The 27042-nt window shown below is 37.3% G+C and overlaps 1 protein-coding gene across 3 annotated transcripts in view; it reads right to left on the bottom strand.

The window, feature by feature from the left end:
- Window positions 1–5357: 5357 nt before the first annotated feature.
- METTL25 (methyltransferase like 25) overlaps window positions 5358–27042 on the bottom strand; it is a 47597-nt gene continuing 25912 nt past the window's right edge. The window contains exons 6-12 of one of the 3 annotated variants that reach the window (XM_068999784.1): window positions 24596–24690; window positions 22099–22128; window positions 20998–21071; window positions 18787–18880; window positions 7876–7950; window positions 7184–7255; window positions 5358–5637 (exon numbers count right to left, since the gene is read on the bottom strand). In XM_068999784.1, the coding sequence (XP_068855885.1) occupies window positions 5539–5637; window positions 7184–7255; window positions 7876–7950; window positions 18787–18880; window positions 20998–21071; window positions 22099–22128; window positions 24596–24690 (539 nt within the window). In that variant the 3' untranslated portion in view covers window positions 5358–5538. The remainder of the gene's footprint in view (window positions 5638–7183; window positions 7256–7875; window positions 7951–18786; window positions 18881–20997; window positions 21072–22098; window positions 22129–24595; window positions 24691–27042) is intronic. The other 2 variants (XM_068999791.1, XM_068999799.1) reach the window with 2 other exon arrangements.

The raw sequence follows: 27042 nt of genomic DNA, 5'->3' as shown, positions 1-27042 counted from the left end.
TGAACAGTATTTCAGATGGTTGCCCTAAAAAGACATTGTCACTTTTGCAGCTAGTTCCTAAATTGAAAGGCAAGTTTAAAATGTGACTCTCCTCTTTACTTACTGAAAGTTTCAGCTTTCCTGTATTCCAGTTAAATAACATAATTACATTTCTTTCTACAGTTTATAAAGAACAACAATACATTTTATGGTAACTGCAAATCTCTGAGATATTTTCTCCATGTAATCCTGTCTATGTGTTTTGCATTTGTGAATTATCCAATTCTGGCCAACAGTGCACCTCATGATGTAACCTGACATACACTCTGCTTTCCTACCCAAGAACTCACACAGTACCATTTCAATTTCTTTTTACATTTAATTGGTAATCTAGAAGCCATTTTCTCATGTACTTCAAATGCACATTTCTGAGAAAATTATAGTGTATAGTAGGATTCCACTTGGATAAAACAACTTAAACTTACTATAAAATCCATAAATAAACCTAGGAGTAGCTACCACTCCCAGCAATTAGTTGAAGTAATTTACTGTTTGGACAAGTATATTATGAGAAAGGTCCACCTATAGAATATAAACCACAGGATGTTGTAGACCTATTGATGATAGGCAGTAGTGACTGAAGTAAGTAAAAGACTGGACTGGACGGACGAAATCTGTTAAAAGGATTTCAATAATGGTATCAGGAGAAATCTTGGAATGTTGGGCATACCCATTCTAAGGGTTCTGCTGCCTTTTAGCATAAAGCAGAGAGTAGAACGTCATTCTCTTGCTGATTTCATGAACGGCATCACTGTAAATGTGAGACAAGTGCCTATTTCTTTCCAGTTTGATACGGACATTGCAGACAGCCTTGAAGAGAATGTAGGTTTATACTGGGAAGATTGGTGTACAACAGCATGGTTTAACAGTTTGAGGCCAATTTTCATTGTATTGGTGGGTTTCCTTAGATGTCTGAGTTTAATGATAATGTGCTCTGGAATTCCTGTGAAGAAAATGCCTCAGAGCTCTTGAACTGAAAGACTCGTGAAGAGAAGATATTGTGCACAGTAATTTTTAATCGCCTATGCTTCTCAGGATGTCTGGTGCTTACTAATCTTTCTGATCACCAGGAATTAATTTAAGGGAGAAAGCAACAAGAAGAACTGTGGTGTAGCTTCTCTGAGGCATCCATCTCAGAAGGATTTTACTCTTTATCTCAGAGCACACTGAAATACAACATTGACAGAGATAACAAGCAGGGATAAGCAAATTCAAAGAAACCAACTTATTCAGCAGTTGCCTGGAGATACAGAATATAAACCCACCAATCTGAGTTGGTTATTTCAGATGGTGAGAGAACGGCAGCTGGATTCCCCGAGAATCAGGCCATGCTCCCATCTGGCAGGATTTTGGAACCCAAAATTTGACTGGACTTCAGAAACCGAGGGAGCTAAAGTCACAGTTCTAAGGGTCAGGTGTTTAAGTGTCTGGAAAACTATACCTCAGTTCTGATTTAGTTATGAATACTGAAAATCCTTCATGGCCCACAGCCCAGCATGAATTCCCCTTTTTTCAGTGCACTAGACTATACATCAACAAGGAGGAGAACAGGTATGAGTGAGAATGAGAAGACACATGGGATAAAGAGATTTAAAGATGCTAACAGAGATTGGTATTTGGTTACTTCCCCGGGAAAGGAAAGTCTGAAGTGCCACACTAAGTTGCCTAGTTCACACACGGCTGCCGCCATGCTGCTTTGCCTGCTCCAGGGGAAGGGAAGCAGGGAAGATTTCTTGGTGCTGGTCTTATTCTACCACTTGCCCTTAGTACCAGTGATCTCTGACAATATAATGACACACTTAGGGTAGTTTTAAGGAAAAAAGTAAATATAAGCCAGTAAGTACTCCAGTCATCAAAAAGACATATAGCTGCCACAAAGCCAAATACATTTAGCATGCTTCCCCTGTGCAGATTTTATGCCATCATAGGACACAGAGTCTCAAGATTTTAACTGCATCAAGGCATAGCAAAAGCATGTTAACTCTGAGCAGATATTAAGCACTTTTTAACAGTAATGAATAATGTCAATGAAGAAGATAATTTACCATAAAATATACCTAATATTCAATCAGAAAAAAACCCTTGAAACTAAAATCCCAGAACCTAAAACAGCACAAATTTTGTGGTGTGGTAAGTCACGAATCAGACCTAGAATCATAGAATCATAGAATGGTGTGGGTTGGAAAGGACCTTAAGGATCATCTAGTTCCAACCCTCCTGCCATGGGCAGGGACACTGTACTAGACCAGGTCTTAGAGCCCTATCCAACCTGGGCTTCAACAGTCCCTGGGATGAGAAGTCCACAACGTCTCTGGCAACCTGTTCCAGTGCCTATCTTTTCCTAACATCTAATCTAAACCTACCCTCCTTCAGCTTGAGACTATTCCCCCTTGTCCTTCTCCCCAGGACTCATCTCAATCCATTCTCTGCCCAGCCTGTGCTTGTGCTTGGGATTGCCCCATAACAGGCACAGAACCTTGCACTTGGCCTTGTTCAACTTCATGAAGTTCTTATGGGCCCATCTCTCAAGCCTGCCAAGATCCCTCTGGATGACATCCCTTCCCTCCAGCACGTTGACCACACCACACAGCTTGGTGTCATCTGCAAACTTGCTGAGGGTGCACTCAATCCCACTGCCCATGTCTCCAACAAAGTCAACAGCACCAGCCCCAATACCAACCCCTGAGGAACCCCACTCAACCTTCAGAATTAAAGTTTGTCACAAAAGCAGGCTTTGGAGATTTTAGGGCTACAATGATCTCTTGAACATTAAGGTTGCACACATATCCTGCATATACTCTTATTCCTCCATCGAAGAAAAGGTTTCAACCCTAAGAAAGATAAATAAAACACTCTGAATCTGTTAGAGAATGCATAGCTGTGCCACAAACAGAATCAGGCAAACACCTGATGGAAAGCAGGTTCCTTAGGGAGCACAACAAGATAGATAGTGGTCTGTCACACTGAAAGAAAATGGAGATTCTTTCCTATCAAAAGACTTCATCATATTTAGGATACAGTTTACTTTATGGGAGAACTTCTGGCAATAACCACGAAGAAAAGTGGTTTTATTCATCTTGATTACTGTCGGGGATTTTTCCATTGTGTAAACAATAACTCATAGGCATTCAGGCATCCAAAGCTTTGAAACAGCTTTGAGAGCAGACAGCAACTGACTTTGCTTGAATCCAAACTCATCATATAAACCTCTTGATAGTTATTATTCTAAGAAGCACATCGCCTCTGTTTTTGCCTGCAGAGACTACAAAGTGCATGAAAAGTACTGAAAGAGCCTGAGAAGTTGCTGGGGGAGGGAATGCAAATTTATTCAAACCTTTTTAAAACAGCAGACAAGCACTTGTGCTAATCCTAGAGATGTGCTTGCTTTTCTAAACTGTTGCAAATGTTCTCCTAAGATAGTAATAAAAATTTAACTTTGAATTTATCTAGCATTACACACATATCACATAAAATTAACACTAGTCTGTATACCCTTTGCAATTTCAACTGTGTTCAGATTAAATGAGACGGGGCTTGCTCAAATGAATATTTTTGGGTACTTTTAAGCCCTTATTTTCAGTGGGAAACTGTGCTTTCTTTGTTTAAACATCATATATGCCTAGTTTTTAGAATTTGGTCTGAAAAAGCAGAAGAACCAATTCATAACAAAAAAAAGGCAATTTCTTCCCCCAGTACATTTTTTCAACAGCACATAAGATAGGGATGACTCTAACACTTCACTAACAATTAGTCATCATGTCTTAGCAGAACATAATGTAATAAAACCTATTTTCCTAGGATTTTTGTTCACCTTTTTTCTTTTCAATGTCATGTACTTTAGATTGCCTTTTTGTATCAGATATTATTGTTTTTTTCCTTCCAGATGCTTAGAGGTTAGGAAAGGATTTTCTTTCTTTTGATTCCTCTCCTGGGAAAAGAATTCAGCAGCTTGTTAGTTTCCTCAGTACTCTCTGTATAACAAAAGGTGGCATATATGGAAGGCCTCATTTTTCTCTTAGCTCTACTGCTCCACACCTGCAACTTCTGTTAATTTCCTTGGGTACTGAAGATGTTCAGCAGCTCTAAGGATTGAATATATTCAGACCAAACAAATATCAGAAGCTCATACTGGAACCATGGAGCTAATAAGGACTGGAGTTCTAAAACAGATAGCAGCGACCTTTGACAGACATAAAACCAAAATATTTCTTCCAAGTGAATACATCAAGAAAGATGTGACTTGTTAGAAAAATACCTTATGTCTCTTTTCTTGAGTGGCCACGTTCACAAGCTCTCATTATATTTTGCAAGCTGCAACAGAGTACGATCCATTCCTACTCATGTCTCAGTCTCACTCAGTCTAAATTACTGTCATTCTACAGTTAATAAAAAAGTATTTTTTGTTTTTCTCATCTTCCATGTGTATTCTCCTCTTTTCTTCTTTCTCCTCCTTTTCTACTTCTTTAATACTGTAATTTATTTGTTGTCCTTTTTTCTGGGCGCTAGGAGCTAATTATATTTTACATATGCTGGAAAATTCTAATAAAAGCACTAGGACTTAGAAAAGAAACTTTTCTCTTTTTTTTAATTGATGGAAAATCTGCAAGCTTAATTAGGCAACCCATTGAGATAAATGCATCAACAAATAAATTTCTCACTCATGAATGCAGCACAGCTAACAAGAAACTGCCTAGGAAGTTTCAATTCATTTGGGTACCCAAGTATTTACACCCAACAGATTTGAGCCAGATAAGGGCTTTCCAATACAACCCAAGGATTACAGAGTGAACCCCAGCAGGGCAGCTGATTCTTAAGCACTGGGAAATCTCCCACTGGATTAAAGCACACATTTTTTTCTTTCACAGTGACAGGCAAACAAGTGCATGCCAAGAAAATGCCTGAAGGAAGAAGGGGTTAATATAAAACTGTCCTTTGCAGGTAGTCGCTACTTAGGCTTTTCTACACTGCTCTATAAATAAGCTGGTCCTGATGACCTGAAGAAGAGAAGTACAAAGATCCTATTTAGTCTGTGAGCCTCTTGTCTACAGTGCAGGTTACTTTTCTGTTTATATTCTGCACCATCTGAATCCAGAAAAGAAGAAAGATGAGCCTAGCCTGAGACTGCTGATACTAGGCACTGGTAAAAATTGAGAATGTTATCTTGAGATTAGAAGTATCAAGAGAAAGGATATTGATACACAAGCATAATACCTTAAAAAGAAGAAACATAATGTTATTTTAAATAATAATCATATAGTATGGGCTGTAACATTTATAATAAAGTCAGACATTCAACATTGTTTAGTAACTGACATAAGGAAGAAATCATATTTATAAAGGAGATATTTATTTCTGAAGATTCAAAAAAGCATTGCACTTTTTTCTTTTGCATCTGAAAAGCAAACATTGTACTTGAGGAATCAATTAAAAATAGCAATAAAAGGGAGGAAACAGCAGTATCAGTTCAGAATTTCCAATCTCTCTGCAATTTGCTTCCACTTAAGAACATGACTGGTTCTTCAGAGCAATAACTGCATAGCATCTGGGGGACTTCACAGGATCAAATAACTTCACAAGTCCAGACCAGGCAATGTTTTCCTGAAATGATATATAATTAAAGTGCATAAAAATGTGTTTGACTTATAAGCTAAGATATGCTAATAGGTCCACATTTCTAAATAAAAAATTGAAACTAAAAATAATTATCCTAATGCAAAGCAGGAAAACCACTTATAAGAAAATCAGGGAAGGTTTGTTGTGAAATAAAGGACACCCATAACATGGTGTATTTTAAAGTCATTAAATTATTTCTGGTGCTAACAAATGATAGCTTCCGACCCCCTTCACCAATAAAGCTTTGCTTTTTGGTTGAACTAGAGCAAAGAAATTAAGGCTCATGTCATACTCATTTTATATTGCACATTCTACTACTGAAGCTAATTAACTGACTTTTCAAATGAATCAGGCCAGCTGGATCTGGTCATCACGTTGCATTTGGCTTTTATAATTTCTATTTTTCTTCCTAAATACATTTTTCAAATCAATCAGTACAAGATTAAATTCATGCATATATTACATTTAGAAAAGGTGAAGCAGAACTACATACAGCAAGTCTGATCTCCCATCTTGGAAATCATACAGATCTCTATGCAATTTTTAACTGGTTGGCATTTGGGAAAATACATCATTATTTAAATATTTCAAATTGCCTCTCTATAAAAATACCAGTTAGAACAAAAGCATACGTTTACTACAGCTCAGTTGTTCCAAGTGCACTGTGACAAAGAATAAAGTGAGTTACTTATGATAAAATGGAGCTGTTAAAATGAAAGGTTTATGGTGGAAAAACACAGCTATTCACAAGAATTGAGTTTGAACTTTATTTTAAAATTTTATTTTGACCATGGCCCAGAGCAGAAGCTGGAAGATGCTACCACTTCCTCCTAGCAAATTATTATTTGTGTGAAAGATGTTACCACTGCTTTCAGGTTAACCAGGCCAAGCTCAAAATTAGTGTTAGAAGAAGCAGTGTAATGGAAGTCATCATGGAGTAAATGTAGTAGCATTTACTTATTATATCCCAGATCTATACTTGTAAAATATTTATCCAGGCTGTATGTGAGTCAAATGCACCTCAGCTGACCCATACACTTGGAAAAAGTGCACCCTCTCTCATCATTGATCTTAATTAAGAAACAGTAAAAGAAAATCATAAACATTTTGGATCTAATTCAAAATTTCTTGAATTATATGTTCCAAAGCACATTCATGGGAAGTTCGAGTATTAACAGCACAATGTTTGTTTAGCATTTCCAAATTTTTTTAAATTATTAAATATCTCATTATGTTGTCTAAAATGAGATTTGTTGCACATTTGATTAATTTATTTTTTATTGTCTATTGACTAGTAATTACCGTACAATTAAAAGAGCATAAACTTTACTGTTGCTGCTTTGCTGAAAACAAAAACATCTGTTGGGCATATGTTTATACTAAATGGAATGAATGCTTATACTTTTGCAAATATGATGAGAATAATAATTCTGCAACAGAGACTTTTTGTCTGCACAGTAATAAATTGACTGAAATAACCTCATTTCAGTGATGTAACCTTTAGGTATTATAAAAGAGAATGCAAAAATACCTGCTCCTTGAGGTAGCAAAGACGATCCAGAAGTATCAAAACTTCTATGCAAGGAGCCAGAACAACCTTCAACTGAAAGAAAGATTAGATACAATAATCCTTTTGGGAAAGACAGGCAATACACTTCCAAATGGCTACATTTCCTCAGAACAATTCCACGAAGGTCAATCATTTTTTAGAGGTTTTGTTGTACAAATGTCACCTTGCTAATTTTCCCTATGGGATGGACATCTTCAAAACCAGTTTATATTAAAGACCAAAAATACACGGAATGCCATAAATTCAGGGAACAATGTTATTTGGTTGGTTTTCAGACACTGTCCAACAAGAAAATAATATTAAATGTAGCAGACCAATTTTAAAGAGGGAAATAATGAATTTTAATAAAAAGAGTTTTTTATGAAATAACTGCATGGAGACCAGTCTAGGTTTAAAAGGAGACTGACATTCCATTTTCCAGTCAATAGTCCCTCTTGAAAAAGAATCTTCCATGTGTTCACTTTATTACTTTACTTACACCTAATATAGTTTTGGAATAGGATACGCTCCAAAGTATGGAAGGGGGAACGGCTTTGTTTTTTTGATTGCATACCACAGTGTAAGACAGTCCACCTCCACATAAAACTTAACAGGGCTTTGTTCTAGACTAGCACATATATACAAGGTAATAGTATTAATCCTATAACTTTTACCATATTAAATGCTTCAAGCTCATTCATTCTGTGCTTGTACTTTTCATAGTAATCCATGATACAGCTGTCTGGGAGCTGCAAGGGATTAAAAAAAAAGGATATCAGAGTTATTCCAGTTACTTTTTCAAGAGAACTTCAGAATTTAGAATCACACTACAAAATGAAATCCATGTTTTGTTTTTGAAATTAGCACTTTGCTAATATTTATAATAATTTTCCAATAGCAGTTTCTCAGTTCTAATTTACAAGAACTGTTTTGCACACAGCATTTTCCATTGACATGAAATACTGAGATATATCCATTATTCAGAAAGCTCCAGCCTTTCTTAAATGAGAATTACACAGTAAAGTGGAGATAACATTCTCATTTCCTTTCCACGTATCTTATCCGGTCCTCAGTCCCACACCCAAGAAATTTATTTAAATAGCTGAGAATTAAACTCTGGTGTGAGAGCAAAATGGATGGTATTTCACATTCCAAAACCTACTATCGGATTCTGGAAATAATGCTTTGTTTCCCTGTGCCTAAAATTACCCATCTTTAAAATAAAACTTTTTCTATTTCAACTACTGCATGTTCCCTCTCTTCTTTTCCCAATCACCCAATGTGAGATTGCCAGCACTGCCACCATGACTGTAAATGCTGTGATTTGGGGCTGAATTTGATACAAAGGCTGTTCAGGAACTTGACTAAGCCTTTTCAGCCCTTGCTGGCCAGTGCAGCCCAGCAGGTGCTGCAGCTGTGACCATGACTGCTCTTCACAAAGTGTGTTCTCTATAGGGCAGCCAGACCACCACATCTCACCACATCTGAAAGTCACGATGTGTCTGCTCTGCTGACCACAGTCCTGGACACTGAACAAGACACTTGAGCTGGCCACGTAAGGAACATGCCAAAGGAGTGGGAAGTAGGTCTGCAGCATTATTGGTGATGGAGGCTGCTGGGAAGAGCAGAGCTGAAAGGCCTGATGCACTTCTGCAGCACTGGGAGCTTTGCAGTATGGCTTTTCTGTTGTGGCTATGGAATGAGCAAATCCAAACTTAGCAGAAAAGTAACAGCTCTGACAGCTGTGTAGATGTGGCACTGAGGGACATGGTTTAGTGGTGGACTTGCAGTGCTGAGTTAACTATTGGAATTGCTGCTCTTAAAAGTCTTCTTCAGCCTAAATGATTCTACGACTCTCTGACAAAACACTAGGAAAGTTGAAGTGCTTAATACATTTTTGTACACTTTTATCAGAAGAATCATCTGAGAGCATGTGGCTAATCCAGTTGCAAAGAAGTAAAATCTTTGCCTAAAATAGGGAAAAAAAACAGGAAACATTAAAAAAATACGTAAGTTTTCAAATCAGGTGTGTATTATAAACTTTATCCTGGGACAGCCAGGAAGGGACTGAAGTGACCTCAGAACTATTGCTCATTGTCACTGAGAAGTTCTCATAGTATGTCAGACAGATAGCAGATATATGTCCTATTATAGAGCAGACAGTTCAGATTCAATGCACTGAAAAAACTGAACAAATAAAGAATTTAAAAACACTGAAAGATAAGCAAATGAGTAATAATCAACATGAATTCATGAAGAATAAATCACAAGTCAGTCTACTTCACTTGTAAGGAGGGTAAAAGGATTCATGACAGAGAAAAACAGCTGTTTCTCATATATTTTGATTTCAAAAAGACTTTTGATAACATTTTCCATAATAATTTTATAAGCAAATTTAGGAAACAAGCTTCAGATTAAAGTGCTACAAAGTGAGTGAAAACTGCCTGAATGACTATAACCAGAGATTGGTTCCTAATGAGCCTCTGAGCAACCAGAAGGACATGATGGCTGGAGGTCCATCATGGAATGCAGCATTTTCATTAAGAATTCAGACAATAGAACAGAAAACACATTAGCTAAGTCTGCAAATGTGCAACATGAAGGCATTGCCAGAACTTAAAATAACTCAGAAACTGGAGCATTGCTTAGAGAAGAAGTTTGAAACGCTGTACAGAAAAGCAGAAGGGCCTAGGCTCAGGCAGAAATAATCAGCTGTTCAGGATGGGGAGCACCAAATGACAGTCTGGAAGATAGAGCAGATCATAAGCTGAGAGTCACAGTTGTGCTACTGCAAAAAAAAGCAACCACCATTCTGTGACATGTATGGGAGAGCAGCCTGCAAAGTACAGGAAGTAATCCTTCAACTCTGGCAGTGGAAAAGCTCTAGCTGGAATACTGCATCCATTTTTGGGCATCAGATTTCAAAGAAAGAAATGAACTGTCTGAAAAGCCCTAAAAGAGATCAATGATCTAGAAAACATGACCTATGAAGAAAGACTCAGAAAACTGGAACTGATCAGGCTAAATGAGACAAAATTGAGAGTGGGCATAATAACAGCTTTTACAAGGCTATCATCAAGAAGTAGGGAACAGTTTGTTCACTGTGTCTGCAGTGGATAGAGTGAAAACCAATGGGCTTGAATTACAGGAAAAAAAAAATCAGCCAAAAACTTGAAGAAACATTTTCTCTTAGAGGTTAATTAAGGACTGGCAAGGTTGTCAGTCTCCATCACAGGAAGCTTTTAGAAAATCTTACAAATATTATTTTCAGGAATGATGCATAATTCCAATTCTGCTTTAAACGAGGAGATTACAAAACCTTTTGTAGTATTTCAGTCATATTTTTTTAATTTACAAAGTACTTTTTCCCAACTGCAAAGGCAAGGCTGCGTAGCTGATCTGGCAGTACTAATGTGGACTAACAAGAATTTTTTTGGGTCTTATTGCTGTTTTATTTTCTGTGAAGCTGTGCAAATATTTTAGAGTTCTTTTTGTTTTTCTCTTCCCCTCTAAACAGTCAAACTAACTAAAATATATCAGTCATGAAATAAACAAAAGAGTTTATTTAACCTCTGCCCTATAAGCTTTTCGTTTCAACTGAGTATTAATAGGGTTTTAGTATAATGGATTTTTGAAATTACAGGCTATTTGGAATTAAAATACAAAGATCTATATTTGAAAATATGTGATCTTGAAGCCTTTCTGCTTTTGCTTCCTTTATGTTCCTTCCCCATTTTTCAAGATGAAGCATTCAAATTAAAAGAAAACAAGCTGTGAAATGTTTGGCAAATAAAAAGTGGGTCAAAAATGTCTCTTGGACACTGCCATACTCAAGTATGTGCTTTTCTACTCCTTCCCTGCCTGTTATAAATTCTGACTGAATGCGTCCTGCTGTCATGGATAGACTAGGTGCTACTCCACAGTGTGCCTGAGACGAAAGTTTGGTGAGTGAACCAATTCAATGCAACAACTCAGCTGGAAAAGAGAGAAAGTGTCCTTTGAAAAGCATTGGTAGAGAAGGGCATGAAAAGGGTAACTGGTAGTTTGCCACAGTTTATAGGAAGACAAACAAAACTCAGGTAACACTGGCTTAGTCTGAAACTGCAATGGCTTTCCACCTGCCTTTAGTACCCAACACAACCTTCAGCTCTCCTTCCAAGGTGAACTAGGAGTAGTTTACTCTTTGCCTTTTTGAAGAAGAATTGTACTTCCACATGCAATGCAAGCCCTATTCAGCCATTGAAGTTGTCCATGCAATTGTTCTCTGCATTGTCACTCATTTGTGTACCCCAAAAAAATTCTTCATATATATGCACTGAACTTTTTTCTTACATTATGATGTTGATACTATGAACATGAAGAAACTCAAATACATGCATTTGTCTTAATAATGACTCTGCACTCAAAAATCCAGCTTATGTTACTGACACTCGAGTGACCTTCCTTTCATTTTGGCCAGTATTTCTTCCCTGATACAGCTACAATGTCTCCTGGTCTTTATCACGTTGTGAACAAAAGGGCCTCGTCTCTTTGCATTGTGATGGTTGTGCAAGCTTTCTTTTAAACTGATTTTTTTGTGGATTGATATGGTCACTCAAATAGCTGAAACAACTGAGAGGACCTAGCAAGGTCTCCAGTGACCTAATTGTAACTATACCATGTAGGTATACCATTTATACCCTATATACCATATGCTGGAGGTGGCACTGAAGATGAGCCAGCCACAGGACTGACTGATCTGTTGTGAACAAGGTGAGACTGTCACAGAGCCCTAAGAGCACGTGAGATACCACACACCTGAGCATACCCAGCTTGGACTGCAGCTCCACAGGCATGCTGATAAGAGCACAGGCTGAAAGGAAAATGCTCAGGCACAAGGTGTGGGACAATTAGTGACACCACACTTCACATTTCTTCAGAGAGCATTATTTCAGAGCTGTATCCTTCTCTAGACTAAAGAGAATGAAAGTCTCTTTTACTGTCCAATGCTTCACATGCCCTCCAGAGAAGAGACAGCCTAAGGATGCTATTCCACAGTCTGTCAGATGCAGTTCCTCTTGACTGCCTCAAAGGGACTGCTTCTTCCTGCACTGACTACAGAATTCCATGTTTCCTCTCTTCCTGTACCAGCACTATCAGGAACACTAACGAGAGTACAAGAAAACTGTAAGGCAATCCTTCTAGCAGAGCAGTGCCTTAGATCAGTTCAAAACACTTGGGAGAACATACCTTATGGAAAATTTTACAACTTTTCTGTAACTAAGGTAGTTAAAAATACTGTAATGTAATATACTGTAAAATAATGTAAAACAGATAATGAAATTGCCGAGAGACTTAAGTTTATTTAGAACTTCATTTAAAATGCATTTCAAATGAATGCAATCTGTATTATTTATAATTATACCTAACTGAGATACAAATCTCTTAAGACTCCTTGTCAGAGTAAATTGCTACAGTACCATAATTGGGATAGTATTTTGTCTATTTGAAAAACAGTTATGCTTAAAAACAGCATTATGTGCTTACACTTTATAGAGTGCTATGCAAGTATTACCTGAGCTGTCATTTAGTACCTCCCTAACTAACAAAGGAAACAGGAAAGCTGTGAGCTGAAATTCCTTCTGTCCAAGAAAACAGTGAAGAGAGTCAACTCTTCAGCAATTGTAAAATGCATTGTGTGTAAGTCCATGTAGTACCTTCATTTTTTGACTGCTTAGTCTCAGTTAATTGCTGGTTTAGGATTCAGGAGAAAGTGGAGAGCATTGTTTTGGCTTTGGCATTGTTTGCCCAATGGCTGAACACAATAAAAAGTATCAAAATTATAAATGTTCTTAGTAAAGACCAACCAGTTTCAGATAGTCACTGTCATTTCAAGATATACACACTGACATTGGCTGTGGGGTAGTGTAGTGGTTTGGTAACCTATGACAGGTAGACATTAAGGTCATAAGAAATCTCAGGCTAGAAGTCCCTCTCTTCCCCAATTTCTGCAAAAATTCTTTTTAATTCCCAGTACAGTTGCATATATTCAGGTTAGTTCATGTCTTAATGTATTACACAATTCCACTACTGACAGTTTCCCAGTCTTAAGTGAGTGGCTTTTCAAGACTTTATAAAACAAGAGCAAAATTAAGCCACACAGTAAGCTTCATGTTATCTCCCTTCATTTGCAAACTGCATTTTATGATATGCCACTAGTCACTGCTGAGGAGAATTTACAAGTCAAGGACAGTCTGTGGGAAGCTAAGAGAAATCCATCTCCACTTATCAAAACTAAAAAATCCAAACTTGTCTGACAAAAAATAAGCAATTAGTGAAGAAAAAAGAAGTATTTTTGCACAAATTCTGATTTCAGTATTGTCTACCAGCTTTAACACTCAAAATTAAATAGTCTGGAGTTTGCAAAAGCACCGAGTCAACAGATCCCAAAGTCTGTCAGACACATCCAGGCCTTAGCTTTGTAAGCACTTTCTCCGTTTAATCACCTTAAGCTAGGCCCTATGAAAGGTCTTTTGCTAATCTACCCCAGTAAGAACAGGACATCAGGAAACCTAAAGACTTTTGAGTTTTCTTTCCTAAAAACTCTAGAAATACATAGACACTTACATGAGGACTTTTGCTGTTTGTAGCACTCATTGCCTTAAGCAGCAAGCAAAGGTGTTAATAAAGAGGCTTAATTTTAAATGCATTTTTAAAGCAGCTACAAACAGATGAAACATGTTCCGAGCTGAAGAGGAAGGAAGTGCTCTCGCTGCTTGAAAGCAAAAAGGCTAACAAGTATCAGAAGGGCTAGCTACCCTAGGAGAGAGTACAGGATGAATGCTCCATTCTCCCAAAAGAGGGTCCCTCACTCATATTAAGTTAGGTAAAATGGTGAATAAAAGGGAAAAATCTTTGGATAGAAGGAATTTCTCCAAAAGCTATGTGACCCTTAATGCTCTATCTGTACAACACAGAGTCTATCAGGAATAAAATACTGCTTTGGTATGTATCCAGACCAGTTACTGCAGCCCTGTGCAAGCAGAAAGGAGCAGCTGCACATTCACAAGCCCTGGTCGTCATGGGGCCCTTCAGCCACACCAGTATCTGTTGGAGGCACAGCACAGCAGGGCCTAAGCAACCCAGCAGGTTCCTGGAATGCACTGATGAGAACTTCCTTTCCATGAGATAGAGGAGCCAATGCTGGATTTTATTCTCACCACCAAGGAAGGCCTCATCGGGAATGTGAAGCCCACGGGCAGCCTGGTCTGCAGTGACCATTAAATGGTGGAATTCAAGGTCCGTGGGGCAGCAAGGAGAGCACACAGCAAGTTCATTACCCTGGACTTCAGGAGAGCAGACTCCTGGGATCAGTTTGACAGAGTACTATGGCATAAAGCCCTGGAGGGAAAACGGGCCCATGCAGGCTGGTTAATACTCAAGGGTTACCTTCTCCAAGCTTAAAGAGGAAGTCAGGAAAAGATACCATGAGATCAGCATGGATAAACAATGATCTCCTGGCCAAATTAAACAACAAAAAGGAAGACTACCAAGAGCGAAAGCAAGGACAGGTAGCCAGGGAGGAATACAGAGATATTGTCCAAGTATCCAGGGATCAGGTTAGGAAAGATAAAGCTCTGACAACTAAACTTGACTGACATCAAGAGCAACAAGAAAAGCTTCTGTAGCTACACTGGCTACATGTGTGCCCTCTCCAGAACAGATGACTGCTTACACAGCTTACAGAGAATGCTGAGATACTCAACAACTTCTTTGATTGAATCTTTACCAGCAAGTGTTTCAGCCCCCCCACCTGAGTTGCAGAAGACAAAGGCAGGGACTGATTAAATGAAGAACTGCTCACTGTACAAGAAGATGAGGCTCAAAAAACATCTTAGGAGCTTGAAGACACACAAGTCCATAGAACCTGATGAAATGTGTCTGTAGGTCCTGAGGGAACTGGCAGATGAAGCTGCTAAGCCACAATCCAGTATATTTGAGAAGTCATGTCAGCCTAGTGAAGTTCCCACGGAAAAAGGGGAACATAACCCATAACACATTTTCAAAAAGGGAAAAAGTGAAAGACTGGGGATCTACAGGTCAGTCAGTCTCACTTTGATGCCTGACAAGATCATGGATCAGGTCCTCCTGGAAACTGTGCTAAGGCACATAGAAAATAAAGAGGTAATTGGTGAGAGCCAACACGGCTTCATTAATGGCAAACTGTGCCTTCAAATCCGGTGGCCTTCTATGAGGGGGTTACAGCATTGGTAGATAAGGAAAGAGCAACTGACATCATTACCTGGACTTGTGCAGAACATTTCACATTATCCCACCTGACATCCTCCTCTCTAAACTGGGGACCACTCAGTGGATAAGGAATTGGCAGAATGGCTGCACTCAAAGAGTTGTGCCCAACAGGCTAAGAGCATTGGGGCTGCACAGCCTGGAGAAGTGAAGGCTCTGAGGAGGCCTTAAAGCACCTTCCATTAGCTAAAGGGGACCTATAAGAGAGCTGGAGAGGGACTTTTTACAAGAGCATGTAGTGATAGGACAAGGGGGAATGCCTTTAAAATGAATGAGGATAGGTTTAGATTACATAAGGAAGAAAGTCTTCACTATGGGGGTGGTGAGACACTGGAACAAGTTGCCCAGAGAAGCTGTGGATGCCCCATACCTGGCAGCGTTCAAAGCCAGGCTGGATGGGGCTTTCAGCAACCTGGTCTAGGGAAAGGTGTCCCTGCCCCCCAGCAGGGGGGTTGGAACTAGACAATCATTAAAGTTCATGGCCCACAAAGAAATTCCATTAACTCTGAAGCTATAAGCAATATAGCCATACCTGTGAAGCAACATGCTCACCCTAAAAGACTTCTCTCTGCCCTCACAAAATGAGAATGTTTTGTCAGAAATTCAGTAGTCATGGCTTATATCTCATTTTTACTACTGAGGTGAAGAGATGTGTGAAGGGAATGGTCCTGTACCAAAAGGCAGAAAAAAAAATTCATTTGCATCTGTTTAATTGACAGGCTCTTCAACACTGACAGGAAACACCATGAATAGAGGAAATTATTTTGGCTCACTTCATTGGAAACTTTAGTCCTTGCACAGTAACCCTTAACAATGAATGGCCCTAGGTTATTGATATTATTTGTGCTTTTCTTTTCTTTCTTTTTTTTGGTAGAAAAACTTTTACTATGTTGTCTCACTCTAACTCATTTCTGATTAAGACTCTTTTTATAAAGAGTCTGGTTCTTGCTTCACATAAGCAAAGGACTTCACATCTATTCCACAAAGGAAAGAAGCAGAGGGGTTTCTTCACATGAATTACTGGCAGGATTCAGGAACCAATCTTTACTTAAAACCCGTACCCAAAATTCCTTAGAATTTGGATAATTACACCTGATGAGTCTTCATCAGTGTAGTATTTACCAAAAGGCAGAAACTTACAAAAATGAGTATCAGGGCAGGTTAGGTGTTTTATATACTTGCACTCTTTATCCTGCCTCCACAATTGTCCAGACTGGAAAATGACTGGATTGCACCAGGGGCTACCTTTTGATCAGAAACAGAGGTAATGGTGTGTATAAAGGAAGCAGCTGTGATCCTTATCATGAACCATTAAGTTTGGAAGAATGTTTACATCCCGCAGTACAGATTCAGCTACAGTGATCAAAACCATCTAAGATTTTACCATACATGACAAACTACCAAACCCTGGCAGGGAAACAGTGCCTTTACCCCTCTATTTTCCTTTCCAGTACTTTTATTATCATACAGAGATGAAATTATTTTTAATATTCTGATAAGCCTAGTAAAAGACTGGAGACTTGCAGTTTCTTGACTTCTGTTTTTTAGAAAATATCTTGCATGTGTAAAACAGAGACCCATATGGAAACGATTTTTTCTCATAGTTCTCTGGTTGCATTACACAGTATCACTAAGTTTTAGCTGCTTTTTTAATACAACCTAAATAAATTTATGCATTAAGACAATGATTGCCTCCCTTTTTTTTTTTGTGAATGACAAGAACATTTTGGATTATTCTGGAAGTATGCTTCATATATGCTTACTCCCACCTTATATTCTCCCCAAGGCATCAGTTTTTGTCCACTGCCAGAGACAAAGTAGACTTTTGGTCTATGCAGTACAGCTGCTCTTTTGTTCATTTCTAAATAAAGCTAAAAAACAAACCCAGCATGAATTTCTCTTTGATTTTTGTTGTCTTTCAGAGCAAATGTTTAGGTTGCATCACAGTTCTAGCTATGTAAGTATTTTTTTTTCTGAAGAGAGGAATTTAACACATTCTCCAATATTGTGTAGATGTAGTGCTGACTCCACCATGAAAACTGCAGGGTCAGAACTGCTGTTGAGGGAGCAGTAACAACTTTCCTCCCAGTAGTATCAAAATAGAACTAGTTTTGTGCTGCTGCAGATTTCAATATAGCTGGGAAATAAAAAAATAATATTGTTTACTTCAGCATAAAATCCAGTCTTCAGTATGCAGCCAGCTGCACATAAAATGAGGAGAAACATGAGCAATAGTGAGCATTTACTTGATTCAGGTCTTTAGCAACCACATAAACATGCAGCTTGAAGTAGTGTTGACAGACATCTTTGTCTCAGGGCAACTTGCATTTATCCAGACCCTTTTTAGCAAAAGGCAACATACCTAAAATCAGACCTCTTGACACAAACTTCCTATGCTTACTGATTTTAAAGAAAACAGTGACAAATCTGCACCAGCAGATTTAACCAATGATCTTGTGAACTAATTATTGCACAAACAATGCACTATTGCTTTTAGGTGACTGTACACACACAAAGAAAGACATAATTTTACTTCTATGTGAAGTGAATGCATGAATAATGCCTATTCATACAGAAAAACCAACAGGTAACTACATTTGTTAGATGTGATTTGCTAACTACAGAATTAAATATAATCCTTTCAATATACAGTAAACTTCAGGCATAAGTCCTTTTATTAATGCTGTCAGGATGATTCCAATTTCATTTGAATTTACTTGCTTATTTGGTTTTCCCTGTTTCTCCTAGTTCATGCTTTGACGTGCCTAGCAAATCTTAAGTGATTTGACATTTTGACTACAGGTTTTAAACATTACTTTACCAGAGACTACAACAACATTTACCTTAAATATTTTACATGCTTGCCACTCCTGCTTTTCCTTTGATTGTACTTAATTTGTTAGCAATCTGTCTAGTACTCCCTAGTGTCTCCTTTGCACAACTTGTTCTCACAACATGGTTGTGATCTTCACACAGTCATGTCTAATGCTATGTTGCCATCTGTTGACCAATTGAGCAGTTGTAGGACTAAGACTAAGATACTCAAGAACATAAATAAAATCTCAAAAATATTTTAAATCTCTACTTTATATTTACTTTATTTTTCTCTGAGTTATTTAAAATCTTCATATATTTCCTTAACATTTACTAATTTAAAGGCATTAGGTCTTCAAATATATTATTCTTACAGCAATATACAACATAAATCAACTCAATGGCTTAAACATTGCATTGTGGTGCTGACTTTAAGAACTAATATGGATATAACAATTTCGTACTGTCTCTAATTAGTGACTCACCTTTGAATCATCCAGTTCCAGCTTTTTCAGAGACCTTCTGACATAATCTACGAAGGAGGATGATTTGGAGAAGGTTTTTCCAACATGTCGATCACTGCAAATACAGTACCGAGATGTAGGCTTTTATACATCCAACAACAGAAATTCAGATATTTTGAACAGGAGAAATAAATCAGTTGGATGGCTACTACTGCCAAGTTAGTAATAACAACTTCCCTTTTTCCCCCTTCCACTTAAAACAATCTAGCTAATACTTGAAGTAACTTCTAGACACAGCAACTGTATTATGGTTATAACAAGGTTATTATTTTACCTAAAAATCTGAGATATAGATGAAGGTTCTTTTTAATTTCTTCACTACTTTTATTTCCCTATATGAATGACAAAATTCTTATTCCCATTGACATAAAATATACTTCTATACTTCTATAATACTTCCATAATCTACTATAATGCTGCTGTAATTTATTTAACACAAACCACTGGACTGAGCAAATGCCACTTTTGCTTGCTACCCTGTGTTCTTATCCTTGCAATTTTTATTTCACTAAATGACGCCAGAATTCTGTTCTGTTCTCAACTCAACAGCTTGCATTTCAAGCCAGCCAAAAATGTGGTTTGTTTCAAAAAATACATTAAAATAGTGCACAAAAACTTAAATAAACATATAGGAAGAATGAATCCTAGAAGACCACTCGTATTTGTTCTCTTCTCTGTGTTTAAAGAATCTTGGAGAAACAACACACAAAGATTTTTTTAGTCTGAATTCACTTTCTTAACTGAGTCTAATGTTATTCCTCTTCCAGATGTGCAGTGTAGGAGTTAAATTTTCAGGTACAGAATTTTCAGCTACTGAATTACTTAACAAGAAATACACTTTCCACCCACCCTCTCAGTAAAAATCTGGACAGAAGTTATCTTAGTTTAAAACTTCTCCTCCTCTTTATTCTTAGTAAAAACCTATCTCCTTACCTAAAACCTAGAACTAACATCTGAGGTCAATAGAAAGATTTCACTCAAGTGGCAGTTCTAATTCTGTTTAGCTGTCAAGGTCCCTCACTCACGGAGAGTAATTTCTGTTGTCATACTTAATATTAAGATGCACCTAAACATTTAGGCTGATGCAGTCTAAAAATCAGTTAATGATTATGCTGTTACATCATTTCTAGGAAGATGGGCATTTAACACCATGCTCAGAAAAAAAACCAATGGGTGTGAGAGAGGTCTTCCCAAGGCAGCTATAGAATTAATTTCAAAAGTATCATCTTAATTACTCCCTTTAAATTATACTTCCTTCAAAAAATGAAAAGTCTACCTCACACTTTTTCTTCTCTTTACAATTAAGCAGCCATGACTTTTTGTGTGATATTTTATGCAATTTTAAAATAAAGAAGCCTTTCTTCTTTCAGGAATTTGACCTTCTGAAGAGTAAGCTGACACTACATCTAGCAAAAGTTTTGAGGGTATCTGCATTAACACTTATTTTAGATCAGGAGTATACTTCTGAAGTGAATTTTCTGGTTTTCCCCACCTCTCATGCCTTGGTTCACACTGTGGAATATTATCAGAGCTCAAGAATGGGTTATTTTCAAACTAAATTAAACTGGAAGGTGTGCTTCTGGATGTGCTCCAAGTGCTAACAGGCATACATCCCACACAATAAGATAAAATCTAATCCAACTGCAACCACAAAAGAGTATAATGCAGATGTCAGGTCCTCAGCAGCAGCTCTCCAAATCCCATTCCTACAAGAAAGCAGGACTTGCCAGTGTAGGCACAGGCAGTGAGTAGCTCTTTACAGCCGTGATGGCCATTGAGCTGTCAGCAGTTTTTCTGAGGACAAATGAAAATGCATTTTTCCTTCTGCAGTATCAAAGCTCAAAGGACTTCTGCATGACAGGGCAGCCCATGGCTGCGTTAACCTTTTAGTGCATTTTCTGAGTATCCTCAGGTGAAGATGTGCTTTACCCATGTACCCAGTACCAAAGAGGGCCTATTTCAGCTACAGGTAAAGCAAGGGCAATACTTTTATGATGTGGATTTAGGATGAGCAAATCTATCTTGCATTTTAATACTGATGTGTATATACAACCAGATGAGACTGATTCCTACATCCTTCTGCTTTCCAAAACCTACTTTCTCTACAACATAGAAGTGGAAGAGAATCAGACCAATCTTTGGTTGGTATTCTGTGAATTCAGAGCTTCCTACCTTTTGGTGACACCATAAATTTCTTCTATAATAACCTGAAGAACAGCTCGATAAAACAATGATTCCGTAGGCAGCTGCAAAAAATTTTAGAACAGCAAGGATTTAAAATTGGCACTGAAATTAAGATCAGAGTAACAAAACCAGTATTGGCTTCCTTCACTATTTATTGAGTTGTATACTTTATGATCAGTCATACCAGATTTAAGAGGACAATTTATTAATGTTCCTGCATCCAGTTAAAATTCTGGTTTTGAGTTAGATTCTAACATAACCATAAAACACACTGTTCACGATCCAAATTCTAATATGCAAATAAATAACAATTATCTAAGTTGTTTAAAAGACAAAAGGAGCAATTCCCTAGTTGAATCATCTGTGCTTAGACTGTAGTATGAACCATGCAGAAAGTACTAATGTAAAAAAAAATACTGAAAATTTCACATATTTGTCTATGGAAAATCTGTTTGCATAAAAATAGTTAATGATTGACAATTAAAAATTCACAGAAAAAGACTACTGGGGTCAGTGGGCTTGCTGAATATGGAAAGAAGTCTCTCAGCTTTGCCTTTTAAATACTTGCACAGTTGGTGCCAACCATGCCTTAAGGATAACTTGCACAACAATAATTCAAAATATTCACAGGGAAAAAATATACAGGGATTAAAAATGAGAATGATAATGTTTTTAACAGGTTCAAGCTTTTGTCATAACAATGCCTATTTTTACATTAGTTGATAAAACATTGGGATAGAGTGATCCAAACCAGGGATATCAGAAAGACATCTGCACTGAATTTATGTATTAGCTGAAAGATAGCAAAGGATGTTAGGAAGGGTAGTTTAATGCCTTAAATTTTAAGCTGTGCTTTTTTTTTCTCAGACTCTTAATTGTCAAAAGAAAACAGATTCACTAAGTACAACCACAGCAATAAAAATGCAATTTCATGATGACACATGCTATCTATCAGGATTTGACACAGTGTAGGCCAGTATTTGAGATTCCAGATATGCAGAAGTTCAATAAAAGGCCACGGATTATGAACATTCAAGGGGGGAAAACACATTTTATCTCAGAATGGCTAAAATAAACAATATTACTTACCATTTGGCCAACTGCAACTCGCTCCAAAGCCTTTAAGAGTCAAGGAATTAAATTGCTGATATGTTTATTCTTTATCATAACATTTTATAAACACATTGTATAAAAGCCAGAGGAGACGACATTTTAAAAGATTAGTGGTGTGACATAACATGAGCTTGCACACTTTAAAGTGTTAATACCTTTAGACACTCATAAGCAGCTACTCCTGTTATTTTGGTTTATTTATAGGACAAGCAATGACATCCAACTGTGTGGAAACAGATACATGGAAAATGTGCTTGTTTTTCTTTGTATTGTATAGGAATTTCAGAGGATTACTTTCTGTGAATGTGCTAAAAACAAATGCATTTTTCTTGAATCTAGTCCTACTGAAATACAAACAATTCACTATTCATATTTAATTACTTTAAAGTAAATACTAGCTCTATGGACAATACTAATTTCAATCACTAGTACTCAGAAAAATTGAACTGCTGATATAGAGTCAAGTAAAGTAACTTCAGAGAGACTGCAGTTTAAAATACTGTTGCATTTTTTTTAACTAGATTCTTCGCATTATAAATGCTGACGTAGGTGTGAGACTACTTGATTTGATGATTCATAGTGACAAAGAATGACAAATAACCAGAAGCGTGGAATATTCTTTCACAGTTGAAAAGATAGTGTGCCTACAAAATTTCAATAGAGCGTTAAAGATCACAGTAGAAATGAAGACAAAACCACAGTATCTGATTATCTGATACGATATCAAATTAGGTAGCAAACCAAAAATGCCTCGCCACTTACAGATCGTCATCACCTTTAGTCCCCTAACTTCACTACAGTAAATAAGACTGCTTGTTATACAACCACCCAGTCTTCCTTCTCCTTGTTGTAGAACTGATCTTGTATTTCTGACTGCTCTTCAAACACAGTCAGTGTAGTTGCCACTCCTCCATCCACGGCTCTGGCCAGCTGTCAGGTTTGCCCTTTGCTGTGTAAGCTCTCATAGCAGCATCTATCTGCTGCTGCCGAGGAGATGGATATGGGTTCCAACACGTATTGTAAGGGTCTGAAACTGGAACTCTTGCCCAACACCTCTGGCACTTGGCACTTCAACCAGTTTGAATTCTGAGTATCATTGCTCAGCAGACTTTCTGCTAACCAGCCATTAGCCCTAGAAATGTGGGTGCTTAGTGGCTCTGTGCTGGCTCCCTTGTACCTCCTACATGGCAAGGAAAATGCCAGTCATGAAAAATGCATATAGAGAATTACAGACATAACAGTAGAAGTATCTAATTACACAGGAGAACTCTGCCTTTTGTGAATATTCAAACAAAAGGTTTTTAATTGCCAAACTGCTGTGATTTCTGAGACATCTAAAATAGATATATATAGCACGATCAGTACTCTCTTGGGGGTCATTTGCTTACAAAATTTATCTTCCTACCATTGCTGAAAAACAGCCCAACCTTTTTCTTTCCAAAAGAAATGGAAGAGGAGAGGAAACAGCTAATGTGTCAGCTGAGGAAGGACTGGTATTGTATGACACTGACGAGAAAAAGAGAAAAGGCAAATCCCTTTAGAAAGCACTTTTCTTGTGCTAAGTTTTACAGCTACATCTCTAAAATGAACAATTCTTTTATTTTACTTTGCCAAGGGTAACACATTTAAGCCTTATGGATACTAAACAACTGTCCTCCTATATTTTCTCCTGATAGCATTTAATTATCGTGGTAGTTCAAGTTTACATAACCTCCATACATTAGTCTACACTGAGTCTGTAGTCTATGCTCTTCTCTGTAACAGCGGTACAAAGCTAGCAGCAGAGCCTAGACAGAACCTGATGTGATTTATCTGGATACCAAAAATTAAAAATTAATAGAGGGAAGGAATAGTGGTCTTCTAACTGAAAGAGTGGTCAAAATTTTCAGTACCTACCTGTTTTTTCAAATTAGACAACAGCCCATCATCCTATCTTGATGAGGCTAAGTCCTTAGAAGTACTTCATCTCTTGGTGCAATGTTAAAAAAACATTTCCAGACTCTTAAGACACATGGACTTTAGAGCTCCTCTAGTTTTCGGAATAGGCAAGGTTGTTCAGGTTTTAAACAGCCAGAACATTCAATATTATGAATCATGAAGGCATTGGGGGACTTACTGATTGCAATCCTTCTACAATTACCTTGTTTCCCCCTCAGTCCTTGGCCAAGAACTATTATCCTGAGGGGTTACCTTTTTTAGGTTTCAGCAAAGTTTTGGCCTTTCTGTCCACTCTTAAAATACATTTCTATCAATACTCATTTTTTCATGCCTTCAGCAAGTATAAAATATATAAAGCTGGAAGGTCAATACTATTTTTTTTAGATATAATTCATCATGCTTACAACATTAATGATGTTATTCTGTAGATTCTTGGATTAAAGTCATGGCTTTAGGATTGGAAGCCAAAAACAATGAATCCTGAAACATCTGGACAAAGCCCTCGGCAGGAAAAAGAAAGGAAGGGGAATCATACCAAGCATGCTGACATCCTGGCATTGCGACCACAGCACCAGCCTTTGTCCTTCAAGTACTGACACATGGGAAATCCCCACACTTGGTCGTGGCATTCTGCAATATGGAGGGGAAAAAAAAAGGCACAGCTTTTCCTCTTACTTACAGAATACACAAAGGATTGAGCAAGATGAACAGTAGGTAATGTAGCAGAAACACTTAACTGTTCTCATCCAGTACCAAAACTTGTGCTGGTGCTACAAAAAATGTGTTTTCCCTGTAATAGGGAAAATTGGTTTATGCTGAATTTCTGGTAATTTCACACTTCCTAAAACAATTTTAAGCGAGTGTCCTTTACATAAATACACTGAAAAAAAAGTCAAAGGGACAAGAGAAAAGTTTGCAAATACTCATGACAATCTACACCTATGCCATGAATCACAAGATGTAGGCCAGGCAGTCGTTCCATGCAGCAGGACTTCAGTACCACTTCTCATTGTCTTCTTATTCTATCAAAACCATCTTTTAAACATCACACAGAACAATGTGTATTTGTTTATTCCAGTTTTGAAAGACCATTCTGCTGTGAGGCAGAATGTTTGTTTTCCAGAAAAGAGCAGCTGCAAAGGCTCTTGCTGTTTCTTCAAAACACCAAGAAGCATTTGCATCACAATCTGTGCTCAGTTTCAGTATCATTTATATTTTGAATAACAACACAATTCTTCATGTTTAACACAAATGCAAATGTGGGAAAACTGAAGCAAGAGATTACTTTACGGATGTTCTTAATATTCAGTTCTAAATGTACACAAACTCTAAATGTTTAGAGTTTTCATTAGCACATTTGCCAGCTGATCTTTCAGAATGGTAAGTAAGAATTACTACTTTGTTAAAAAAAAATCCCACAAATTGGCTGAGACCCTGGCTTTTTAGCACAGGAAGGTGACAGGGGCATATTTCACAATACATCATGTAATGGGGTTAAAAAGGACAGCAGAAAATCTACCCACAGCCTGAGATAAATACATTTAAATAAAGTTCATTCCAGAAAAGTTAAGCAAAGAAAAAGAAAAAACTGTAAAGAACCCTCCCCCCACCCATGACAGCCTTTGGCTTTCTGGCAGTAGTGCCCAGTCTCAGCTGATCACTAAAGAGTAACAGCAAGCAGGCACGAATCCTCTGCAGGCAACCTCACACTCTGCTCTCCTTTTGGCCCTGAGGAATGCCAGAGGCTCTTAGGGGCTGATACTGGTTTTAGGCCTGTGATTTAAGAATAGGATTTTAATTATGGATTATTAACAGAAGGAGAAATAAAATTCTTTAGAAATAAATATGAAATTTGACAAAACAAATTGCAATTGGTTGCAGCACTGGAAATGTACTAAGAATTTGTAAGTGCCTCATGACAAGCTCTAAAATATGAATTAACTTCAAGTCTAATTCTAGAATACATGGAATACATGGGTATTTCTACTGCAGATATGGCAATAAAAACTTATTAAGTATATTTATTTTGCAAAGAAAACAATGACTAACATGGTTCCCTATTGTATGATTCTCACTAATATGTCTTTCTAATATATATGTTAAAATATTAAAAAAAAAATTTGCAAACTGTGTTAGAAAGATGAAATCCTTGAGGTCTTCAAGCAAATCCCTTCTAATTTATACCCTGTCCTCTAGGCAAACTAATCATTCATTCAAGTTAAAGTTACAATCCTGTCAGCTACAATCTCAGTATCAGTGCACTGTACTCATGCACTGTACTCTGAGGAAACTATGACACCTTTGAAAAATATTATCAGGCAAAGCACCATCTTCATTTAAATTATTGAAACTGTGAAGTAGGAGAAAAAGAGAGGGAAACTAATGTTTTAAATTAGAAAGAATTTTTTTGTGTATATCAAAAGTTGATCACACATCTACAATACTGCTGTAAGTTCTATTTATTTTTCCACATCCAGTCTGCTCTCAAGCACACTTACAAAAATTTTAGGATCAATATATTGCTATAAAGTTCATGTATTTATAAGCTACAATTTAAAAAAACTAGAAATTCTTTTAATGCCTGCAACTATTTTCAGATATACTTACTATTATATAGCTCACTAAATACCTTACTGTGCTTTTATCTAACAACACAACAGGTGTTCTAAACTGTATAAATCTCAAAAAATATTCAAGAAACATTTTAAGTACAGGTATTCCATAGAACATTTCACAGTAAACAGCTGAAGTGTTCAACAGTGCATGAAGCAATCATGTTATAATTCAGTGTAGAGTAGCCAATCAGAATTCCTTCTACAAACAGTTAACAAAATGGGAAGTTTCAGGTAATCATTTGATGAGCTGAACTGAAGCTATACTGGTGTTTAATATCAGAAGAGATTAGTTAAACAGCAAGGACTTTACCTCTAAGCTAACTTCTAAAAAAGACCGAATCACGCATTAAATAAAATGCTGCAAATA

This window comes from Aphelocoma coerulescens, chromosome 1A (assembly GCF_041296385.1).
Source record: "Aphelocoma coerulescens isolate FSJ_1873_10779 chromosome 1A, UR_Acoe_1.0, whole genome shotgun sequence".
NCBI classification, from domain to species: domain Eukaryota; kingdom Metazoa; phylum Chordata; class Aves; order Passeriformes; family Corvidae; genus Aphelocoma; species Aphelocoma coerulescens.
This window is presented reverse-complemented; position numbering and strand designations above follow the sequence as displayed.